At 29.2% G+C, this 11,111-nt stretch overlaps 2 protein-coding genes across 3 annotated transcripts; one reads left to right on the plus strand and one right to left on the minus strand.

Annotated features, from left to right (window-relative positions):
* Positions 1-981: 981 nt before the first annotated feature.
* LOC108916644 (potential E3 ubiquitin-protein ligase ariadne-1) lies at positions 982-4,654 on the plus strand. The gene is made up of 7 exons (XM_018722944.2): positions 982-1,055; positions 1,360-1,571; positions 1,657-1,812; positions 1,883-1,948; positions 2,274-2,489; positions 3,301-4,085; positions 4,308-4,654. Exons 2-7 carry the CDS (start codon positions 1,365-1,367, stop codon positions 4,387-4,389), a joined length of 1,512 nt encoding a protein of 503 aa, XP_018578460.1. The 5' UTR covers positions 982-1,055; positions 1,360-1,364; the 3' UTR covers positions 4,390-4,654.
* A 2,390-nt stretch (positions 4,655-7,044) lies between these two features.
* On the minus strand, positions 7,045-9,657 carry LOC108916993 (carnitine O-palmitoyltransferase 2, mitochondrial). 2 transcript variants are annotated; one of them, XM_018723399.2, is made up of 6 exons: positions 9,580-9,657; positions 8,400-9,467; positions 8,121-8,314; positions 7,785-8,068; positions 7,335-7,636; positions 7,045-7,244 (listed from the first exon to the last, which is right to left on the minus strand). In XM_018723399.2, the coding sequence occupies exons 2-6, from the start codon at positions 9,461-9,463 to the stop codon at positions 7,115-7,117; spliced, it is 1,974 nt and encodes a 657-aa protein (XP_018578915.1). In that variant the 5' UTR covers positions 9,464-9,467; positions 9,580-9,657; the 3' UTR covers positions 7,045-7,114. The 2 variants fall into 2 exon arrangements, with proteins under 2 accessions (XP_018578915.1, XP_018578914.1); XM_018723398.1 differs by having other exon boundaries at positions 8,400-9,655.
* Between the last annotated feature and the right edge of the window lie 1,454 nt (positions 9,658-11,111).

Below are 11,111 nucleotides of genomic sequence, written 5' to 3' on the forward strand. Positions count from 1 at the left end.
TTCATAAAGAAAATGGTTCTATCATCAGAGAGAATTATATAAACCTATCCAATATAGAAATTACTGTATAATTCTGATGCATATAGAGAATAGATAATAGATATAGTTTTCGAAAATCTATAACAGTAATTAGGTTGATGTCTAATCCTTCTTACAACAAGATGGCGGACGACAAAATGACGCCTGCGCTGTGTTTTTCCATTAATTTGCATATCAATGAGTTTCTATGCTTCTCTCTTTTCTCTCCCAATCTCTAACCTCAATAACACTGAACAACATTCCCAACATATTTTTTTATTATGTTTTAACAGAACTTTTTTTTACAAATCTACAATAGACATATACCTAGTTAGATTAGTTTCGAAAAATAGGTATTTACCTACGAGGGCAATAGTGCCTAATTTGTCATTCGATTTAATATTGACGACATAAAATAATAAATTTTTACAGAAATGTTCAATACTGTTGAGGTTATGTTTCTTTTAACAAACAAAAATGCAAAGCAATTATATGTACTATACTGAATAATCCATTACGGGATGTTTAAATCATAGGCATAGTGGAAAAAACTAATTACCATGCATTAAATTGGTTTTATAATAATATAGGTTTTTTCTGTCTTAACGCATGATCGCGAATTTTCGTCTGAAACCGTATTTGTAATTTTCGAGAAACACTCTGTATATTTTTCATTATAAAAATATACGTACAAGAAATTATACATTTAATACTTGTTCCTGTAGATAATATTACGTGCAAATTAGACTTACACTCTAAGATTATTAAGAGTAAATAAATAAGTAATTACAACATACATACCTACCATACCCAGGTATAGGTACACAGGTATGGACGGTATGTTATATTAGCTTGTGCTAAGTAATAATTATCTGCTAATTTATTTTATGTCAGTTTAAGATAATAATTTACATACATGTACTTATACGAGTTAAAAAAATCAAGAATAAGTAGATAGTAAGTACTTGATAAATAGATAGTGTTGGCACCTGGCACATATTTTAGTGCACCACCTGTATAAACATACTTATAAGTAGGTAGGTAGGTATGATTTTTTTTTACATTGATGAAATTCAGTTACTATCAATAAATTGATTTAATAATTGAAATCAGTAATATAATATAAAATTTGTATTTTATCCGATTGTTCTCAGTTTACACTATGCCATCTGTGGTTTATTAAAGTATTCATTATTCACAAATGTCATCATGGTTTCTCCTCAGTCGGTAACAAAAAATGAATCGGAGCTGTGTATAACTTTGTATTTATCTCTTGTTTTGTTCATTATTAAAAATTGTAAAGAAAGGTGTAAATAATTTGGTTGTTCTCAAATTACTCAGAAAAAATGGATTCAGAAGAAGAAACTTACGATGATGTCGATTCAGGCAATGAATCCAGTGGAGACGACGTCGATTTTGCTATGGAAGTTGAAGTCACTGGACACAGAGAAAAACAGACAGATTCAGATGACTATCCCTATGAGGTTCTTAGTACCGAAGAAATCGTCCAACACATGGTAGATTCTATAAAGGATGTTAATTCTGTAGTAGAGGTAAGATAAATTCTTTTGTGACCATTCCCAGTCTCTTGTATATAACCTCAACAAAGGAAATTTAATTTTGTTTTTACTCTTTCAGATACCAGCTACAACTACCAGAATACTCCTTAACCATTTTCGATGGGACAAAGAAAAGCTTATGGAACGATTCTATGATGGCGATCAAGATCAGTTATTTTCAGAGGCTAGAGTGATAAATCCATTTAAAGATCTAAATATCAGTTTCCGAGCTAAAGTAAGTACTTCATTTCCTAAATGCATAGTTAAATAAAAACAATATAAATTAATTACTCTTCTAATTCTAGCCTCAGAAGAAAAATTCAAATGGGACAGAAGAATGCGAGATATGCTTCATGGTTTTGCCTTCATCGGTAAGTACAAATTCTAAATATTTTTTAGTTTGCTTATAATAAATATACAGTGATTTTTCACACAGTAAATCTTTTGAGCCAAATTATATATATGTTTATATCAACAAAATTGTTTGTGTTTGCTTCATAATCCATTATGCCTTCAGATAAAAATATTTGATGACTAGGTATATATTGGGCCGTTAAGTATGAAACAGTAATTAAAAATAAAAGTTATTGACATAGGAATAGAAAGTCATGTAATTTTTTTTATATTAGTAAAATTGTTTATTAAAAAATTATGTAGTTGATTGTAAAAAGTATCCTAATAGTCAATATATTAAAGCATATGACTGGCTTGGAATGTGGACATCGATTTTGTACTCACTGTTGGTGTGAATATTTAACAACAAAAATAATGGAAGAAGGTGTTGGACAAACAATTGCTTGTGCCGCTCATGGTTGTGACATTTTAGTTGACGATGCTAGTGTTATGAGATTGGTTCGAGATTCAAAAGTTAGACTGAAGTATCAGCATCTTATAACAAATAGTTTTGTTGAGGTAGGATTTTTATTACATATTTTAGATTTATACTCCGCGGCCCAAATTATAGAGAGTGATTCATCGCTAGCTTTTGGACTAGTAAGGGGGATGAAGCGTGCCGGGAACGAAAATCTATTGGCGTGTCTGCGTAAAAGGCAACAAAATATAGAAAATATTGAAAAAACATAATAAAACATAACATTTAATATTTTTTACGGTTTGCTATAACCGGCACTTTGATCAATTTTAATTATTACAGCATATTAAAACGTCCCAGTTGTGTTTTTTTAATTTATAAATTTATTATAGCCATGGAATTAGACCCCTCGTCTACGCTTATGCTATGACTTTCTCAGGTCGGGCAAATCAAGTCCGTTTACACCCACTAAAAAAGCATTTCCCTATTCCCTACCAAGTGCAAAAGACAGAGATAAAATATAGATCGACGTTCGGTGTAACTCAGTCTATAGACGATTATAGATTCTACCGATGTGCATGGCGAGCGGCACAAAGATAAATAATATTGAACCGTATAGAAATCATTTTATATTTTATACGCATTATGGTAATAGTGTTTTTATATTATGTCTTAGTCACTCTTTATAATTTCGGCCGCAGAGTATAAAAACATATAAGAATAAGAAATTTATGTATTTAAAAGCATAAAAGTTTGTTATAAAGTCAACTATGGACACATTAAAGCTATATATGTATAATGATAAAATAGCCAGCTTTAGATGAATTGCATATTAAATGATTTAAATATTTAAATATAAATTTATTAATGGTATAATAAAAATAAAATAAAGTGCAAATAAAATTGTTTTAGTGCAACCGTCTTTTAAGATGGTGTCCTTCGCCAGACTGCAGCAATGCAATTAAAGTACAGTATGTTGAGCCACACAAGGTGATGTGCAAGTGCAATCATACATTTTGTTTTGCTTGTGGTGAAAATTGGCATGACCCTGTGAAATGCCATTTATTAAAAAAATGGATAAAAAAATGTGACGATGACTCGGAAACCAGTAACTGGATAGCCGCAAACACCAAAGAATGTCCCAGATGCAATGTTACAATAGAAAAGGATGGTGGTTGCAATCATATGGTTTGCAAAAATCAAAATTGCAAAACCGATTTCTGTTGGGTGTGTTTAGGCCCATGGGAACCCCATGGTAGTTCTTGGTACAATTGTAACAGATATGATGAAGATGAAGCCAAGGCAGCTCGAGATGCACAAGAAAAGTCCAGATCTGCTCTCCAACGTTATCTATTTTACTGCAACAGATACATGAACCACATGGCTTCATTAAAATTTGAGCATAAACTCTATGCTTCTGTTAAAGAAAAAATGGAAGAAATGCAACAGCATAACATGAGCTGGATTGAAGTGCAGTTCTTAAAGAGAGCAGTGGATATACTTTGTCAGTGTAGGCAAACATTAATGTATACTTATGTATTTGCATATTACTTGCAAAAAAATAACCAGTCTGTGATCTTTGAAGATAACCAAAAGGACCTAGAGAGTGCCACAGAAACTCTATCAGAGTATTTGGAGAGGGATATTACGTCTGAGAATCTTGCTGATATTAAGCAAAAAGTTCAGGATAAATACAGGTATGATTATTTTAAATAGATACCAGTAAAATCGTAGTAAACAATAAACAGATTTGAAAGGACCATATTTCCCAAAAATACAATGCTAAATTTTAGTTAAACTATTAGACTTTTTTTTTCGACTTGAATTTTAATTTCAGGCTTCTTAATTAACTGATCTATAATTCTATCATTACTGTGATTTTTATATCATTTTTAGTTCCTATAAATAAATCTTTTCAGGTATTGCGATAGTAGAAGAAAAGTTCTCTTAGAACATGTTCATGAAGGATATGAGAAAGAATGGTGGGACTACAATGAATAGATTTGTCCAAGGCATCCGTTCTGTAACTAGTATTTTAGTATTTATAGATCGTAATAAATACCTAGTTACCTCGTTTAAGAAAAAGATAACGGAGCTATAATACAAGTGCGTACTTAGTTACTGCAATTTTATAAGATTTAATTTTTTATATTCTTGAGTTGTTTTCTCGAACCGAATTAATTGGAATCACATTTTGATTACCTTTAATTTATTTTTATTAAGTTTTAAATTGTTAGTTTTTTTTTTATTTGATTTCTGTACAGATTTTGAAAATATAGCACACTAATAAATGAAAATATATACTTAGTAAATGATATGCTGTAGATTATTAATTTGTATATTACTACGATGAATAAATTAAAAACTATCATTGTTAAAAATGGAAATATGATCTGAATTCAGAAATAGTATGTTGCCTTGGATGACAAAAAAATTACAGGAGAAATTGTATATTTTAATAATAGATAGAGAATAATATGCTTTGCAGGGAATAAAACATTTTAAGAATCGGGATAGGGATTTTAGCATCGTACAATTTCTTATTTATTAAGATATTCATTGTTTGTCAAATATTTCTTATTATGGTATATGTTCCATATTGAAAGCAGAAATGGGATTCTCCAGTTTTTTACCGTACAGTACGGTAGCACAATGATATAAAATTTCGCAAATTTGGAATTTGTGATAGTTTTTCTTAATAATGTTTTTCTTCTAATGTTTTAGAAATACTAAAAAATATGCCACATGATTTTAAGAAATTAAACTATACTTAGTTTAAAGTAAAAATTGTTCAGAAGTTAATTGGTTCCTTATTTTTTTATGTAAATGATTTGTATTAAGAATCCTGCTTCTTGTTTGGTACATGATTAGCCTGAATACAAATAATGTCACTATAAATCAGCATTACATAGATGTTTATATTATCCCAATTCTAGAAGGATCTCAGGAACATTGCATATATGAACTTTGCATTCCAAACACCCATAATATTTTAGAATGTGTTTGAAAATAAGACTATCAAATTGACAAAAAATATATGCAGTGCTCCATTTAAGAAGAAAATGAAGTTAGAACTTTAGTAATATTTAAAAATTTTAGGCAGCTGCAAAATTCACATTTTTTTTTTTTCACAATATGCTAAAATCATTTTTAATAACTGTTTTATTAATGTGTATTTTATAAAAATTGTTATTAATTCGTACCATTTTGTTACGAATTTTAAAGCATAATTTTAACATATTGGTCAGAATTTCTCCATGGTTTAAACAAAATAGGTGATAGTAAGTCCACTTAAAATATGGCTGTATCTATTACAGTTTACACCATAATAGTGTGATATATGTATACAGGGTGTGCCTGTCTGCAGACTAATACAAGAACTCAAAGTTGTTTTCAGATCGTTCCATGTAGATTATTGATTGATTGAAATGGAACACTGCGTATCTGAGGGAAATTAGGAAACATTAACTACTTTGCACGAGTTGATTTTCAGCTAGTATGATGTAGCATGATATACACAATTTTCACATAAATTGAAAGCATAGTATTTGTTTATTTAAAAAAAATAGTTTGGCCTTAAAAATGATTTTGATGTAACTCAAGATTTTTGAATTTTTTTACCAAAAACAAACAATGGGTGTGATGTAAAGGTATTTTGGAAAATAGTTAAAATCTTTTTAATGGACAAATTTTCACATTTACAAAACACCCTGTGTATATATGTATGTATTTTATCTAGGAATAAATTGACAACCTTATTTTTCAGTTAAAATTTGATTATATAAATATGATACATAACGAAAAAAATAAGGTTTTTAATTCATTTATTCACAAACCTTGCGACACATTTGAAAAATTATAATTAGAAAATTTTTAATGTATTTAAAAATGCTTCTTATATTTGCAAAATGTAGAACATAATATATTGTAAATTTGTAATATTGGTTTTTTGGTATTTTGTGAGTTAATAGCTAATTTGTAAATAATTCACTTTAAAAATTATAGTTTATTACAGCTATTATAGATGAATAAAGTCTAAAAATAGCATATGGTAGTATTTATACACACCTTTTTCACAATTTAGTAGCACACTTAGGCAGGAAGATCAATATTAAAGTTTTCAAGTAAACACAAAAATGGGGTGAAAATAGTAAGATAATATGTACATATCAGAACCAAGAAAAGTTTATTTTATCGGTACGTCAGATTTATCATGATAAATACTATATATAAAAAAATAGACATCAATGAAGTGATAAACTATTTCTGTTGCCACTTATGGTTTAAGACATTATGCAAGTTACCTTATAATTTTGTAATAAACTAGTACAAGTTAAAAGCAATTAAATGTTTAGTGCTGGTATCAATTTTAATATTAATGTACTACACAATTTTTTATTTATGTAAAAAATGCTTATAATACTATAAAATATTTATTGATGAACATATAAAAAGAACTTACAAAATAAAAAATATATTGTTGCTAGAAATATCGATATGTAAATATGAAAAAACAAACACAACAATCCTATCTCTTAGAACTAATTATAAGGCATTTACAAGGCACCAATAATCTGGAAGACAAAAGCTCAGGCAACAACACCCATTGAAAATACTTAAAATACCTGAATGTCAATTTAAATATAAACACAAACCTCAAACTAAAATGTTTTTAATCACACTTTTGGCATTCATTAAAACATTTAATACTTTGTTGTTGCTATTATTAATCTTTTTGAAGAAGATTTACCAATTCATCAAATGTACCTCGTAATGAATCGATAAAATCAGATCCACTCTGATATGGAGGGTAACAAGTTACTAGAACACCCAATTGATCATCTTTTATTATATACCTAAAAGGGAATAAACCACTGCAATTTGTAAAACAGACAAGAAAATAAAGAATGCAACAATGATACATCTAATAGATAAAATCCACTTACGCAACTCCAAGTCCATCTTTAACAACAGGTCCAAATCCTCCTGCATAAATAGCAGGTGAGTTCAAAGTGCTCGTGGATAGAATGATGTTATTCAAAAAAGCATAATCTGGATCATCAAAAATATTGCACACCATATTTGTTTTATCCGCAAACTTTTTCAATGCAAAAAGATGTCTATCAAAACCTTGCCCCATAGCAGCTTCTCTAGTAAGCTGATTATGCACTCTTGAACAATCCGAAATCATATTTTTTAGTTCAGTGTCGGAAGGCTTATTTTTCGAAGTTATGGCAAGAGTAAAGGCCTAAAAAAAAATTATTTTTTATTATATTCATATTGGCAACTGTAAAAATAAATTGTATCAATTTTAGTAATAACACAATGTAAAGTATAATGCAGACTAATTGAAAAAAAAAATGTATAGATTTGTACTTTATTACTACTATTATTACCTTCGTTGCTGTAGTGCAAGAACGAACAGTTTCAGTTCTACCATGTTTGAAAGCAGCTGTACTGCAAGACTCATATGTTGGAACAAATTTTCCTGTCATCTTGTAATAACCAACCTGGAAACCAAGTTGCATGACGGAATCAGGGCTGACAGCTTGTTTTTTACAAACATTTTTCCCAATTCTATCAAAAATCAAATAATCGATTTCTAAGCTTTTACACATCTTTTTGTACTCTTCCTTAGCTTGCACTATACTGCCCTTTATCTTGTCACTTAAATGCAAGTCTGAAAATAATGTAATTAAAAACATATTTATCCGTAATAAAAAAATGCCTACCTAAACGAATAACATTATTAATAGCCTCATCATAAGGTTTTGAATCGGGATGAATAAAAGGGTTTTCTCTAGAATCCTTATATATATCTTGAACATAACGTAATACTGCTACTCCATCACCCCAAGCATGTTCGAAATTGACAGCTGCATGACCATCTTTTGATACTTGCAAGGAAAATGACTTATCGAACCATCTAAAATATGATATGGTTTGTGATAAAGTAAAACTACCGAACATAAACAAAACTCAACAAATCACAACTTTATATATAAATATACCTGTTCTCTCCATCACCATGCAAAAAATTTCTTGAAATTGCATAAGGATCATCTCCTAAAATTTCAATATCTAAACAGACATTGAATAGTGCAGAATCAATCAATTTCAAAGTTTGACTATTTCCATTTTCACCTAGTTCATGTCGCAGTGTAGCCCATTTATTTCTTTCCATAGTGGTTAAGATACCAATAGGGAATTCGTTTTTAGGGCTCTCATCTTCTAAGATATATTTCAATCGTGCTAAGATCTGCTCAGCAGGTATTATATCATTCTCATCGGAAACAACACGAAAGGCATAAATATGTCCTTTGTACTGCACTGTAATGTGTTTACCTTGAGGATTACTAAACAGTCTATCTTTATCAATCTCAGGAATTCTTGTCGAGTTGAACAAGTTTGGATATTGACTCATGTCTAAGGGGTAAGCCTTGAATAAATAAGCACTATACCATGACATAGAAGGTGGCAAGGTACTACATAAAGTTCTGAAAGTTTCTGTATTACTTTTTTTTGGATTTAAATGAAAAACTTCTGGCTCTAACAATCCAGTTTTTAAAGATTTGTAAAAACGAAGCGAACTTATAACAAGATTTGTTGTTCGAATTAATTGGTCATTATACTCAGGTCTTTCATCTTTATGTATGACTAGCATAGGATTATAATTTATTGGAATAGGTTTACGATCTCTTAAGTAAGTATCAAACCAAAATTCTGAAATGTAACTAGTGTGTTTGTTTTGTCTGTCATAATTTTTCAGTAAATCTTGTAGTTGTTTTCCAGGCCCACTTTTGAATTGGTTGACATTATATTCTGTTTTACGATAAGCCTCGTCGATCAACAAAGGGCGCTGAGCAGCTAAGTATCTTTCACAAGTTAGATCTAGTTTCGGAATTGGTAATCGAGGTAAAGACTGCTGAAAATGCATGGTTGGTATTTTACTTTTCTGCATAAACTGGTAGTCAGCGTATTCTTTGGAAATGAGATTTTTCTTCAACAGCTTGTACATTACTTGAGGAGGATACTGTTGCGTGAGCACATCAACCTTTTGTCGTAGAATAGTCATGTTTCTTAAAAAAATAGGTTATATATACTTGCAATTTTTTTTACACTAATAGTTTCTACAAATATATTAGACCACCGTGTTATGAATAATTAACTAAATTGTTAAGTAATACTAACTTTACATTCAACTAAAAACTAAATTAAAGACAGGATTATAACTAACTATTACTACATAAACAATTTCCTCCCACCACCATAACTCTGACTTCGACAGGACTTTGACACATGACACTACGTCAGTAAAAACATGGCTAATATAACTGAGAACCGAAAGCCGGCCTTTGAGTTAATTTTCTGTCATTTTGTTTGCCTAAATTTAAAAATTACAATTATTGTATTTCTGATATAAATATCGTTATTTGTTTTTAAATGGATTTTGGAACAAAAAGCATCATTTGAAAATTTATTGCGTTCATAAAATTATTTTTTGTTATTTTTTAAATTTATTAATTAAATATTTAAGTAGAGAAATAATACACATCTTCTTTATGGATTATTTTCTTGCATTTTTACTTAATACAAGTAAATATAGGCTGCTATATACGTATCTTAACAATTGAGTTTGGTGAAATACGTGTGTATATTATAAACCAATACAATACAAACACAAAATTAATTTTGTTGTTGAAGGAAATACATACAAAATAATGACGACTATTCATACCCATTCAAAATTAAAACTGGCTGGAAGTTTCGCTTCTGGGTTATATATTCTGTGGCCATATTACAAGTTTCAAGTTGTAATTAAATAAATTTAATTACCAAACACTGAAATCAAAGGTCGAAGTCTATTCATAAATATTTTTTCATAACCTTTGATGTCAGGTGTTACAAATTTAAAAATAACAGAATTATATTTTTCAATGGATGTAGAAAAATGACAAACAAGATACCTATATAATTTACTTTTAGCTATACAGGGTGTCCTAGAAAGAAGTTGAAAATTTTATCCACTCATCAAAAGCAACAACTTTTGTCTAATATCGTGGATTACTTTAATAGAAATTACAGCAATCTTGAATCAAAAATTAGAAGTATCATGATTAGGTACATTTAATAATTGTTACAGGACATGAATTATGGTCAAAAATTTAAAATAATTTTTTAATTATGATTATAGGTATATAATTTAGCCAGCATGTGCAAAAGAAGGTAATTAGATGTATTAAATAACTGAGAATGTTGAAGATAACTGAATCTTCTCTTGACACCTGTCACATCTTCAGCTGCTGTTTCTGGCCTGGGTGTCTAATATGTTTGAAACATAAACGTACAATTAATTTAACCATGTTTTTAATTTTTCAGAGGCAACCCAACTACTTTTGTCTAATAAATGTTTTGTTTACAATTTTCTCTACAGCCACACTTTAAGTTGACTTTTTCTATTTAAATTACGTACTTTTAAAAATTAGACGAGTTATTATAATCTAATAAAATAGGCTATTAATAATATTCATAAAACTATTACTATAATTCACGTAAATACTTGTATACCTACCTATTGTATTTTTATCGTGGATATTAACTTTATTAAACTTCTTTATTCTGTACCACTATTTGTTAGTTTACCCAATAGGTGTATTACTTATTTGCATAATGTAGCAATAATATAAAATATAATCAGTGGTATTTTCCTTACAACTTTATTA

This window comes from Anoplophora glabripennis, unplaced genomic scaffold, assembly GCF_000390285.2.
Source record: "Anoplophora glabripennis isolate ALB-LARVAE unplaced genomic scaffold, Agla_2.0 scaffold2, whole genome shotgun sequence".
NCBI lineage: Eukaryota > Metazoa > Arthropoda > Insecta > Coleoptera > Cerambycidae > Anoplophora > Anoplophora glabripennis.

Coding starts and splice junctions, on each gene's coding strand:
- LOC108916993 (XM_018723399.2), bottom strand. CDS start 9,463: ATGACTATTCTACGACAAAAGGTTGATGTGCTCACGCAACAGTATCCT. Junction 8,315..8,399: donor CATGGTGATGGAGAGAACAG/GTATATTTATAT, acceptor ATCATATTTTAG/ATGGTTCGATAAGTCATTTT. Junction 7,637..7,784: donor CTTGCACTACAGCAACGAAG/GTAATAATAGTA, acceptor ATTTTTTTTTAG/GCCTTTACTCTTGCCATAAC.
- LOC108916644 (XM_018722944.2), top strand. CDS start 1,365: ATGGATTCAGAAGAAGAAACTTACGATGATGTCGATTCAGGCAATGAA. Junction 1,813..1,882: donor ATATCAGTTTCCGAGCTAAA/GTAAGTACTTCA, acceptor TTCTAATTCTAG/CCTCAGAAGAAAAATTCAAA. Junction 4,086..4,307: donor AAAGTTCAGGATAAATACAG/GTATGATTATTT, acceptor AAATCTTTTCAG/GTATTGCGATAGTAGAAGAA.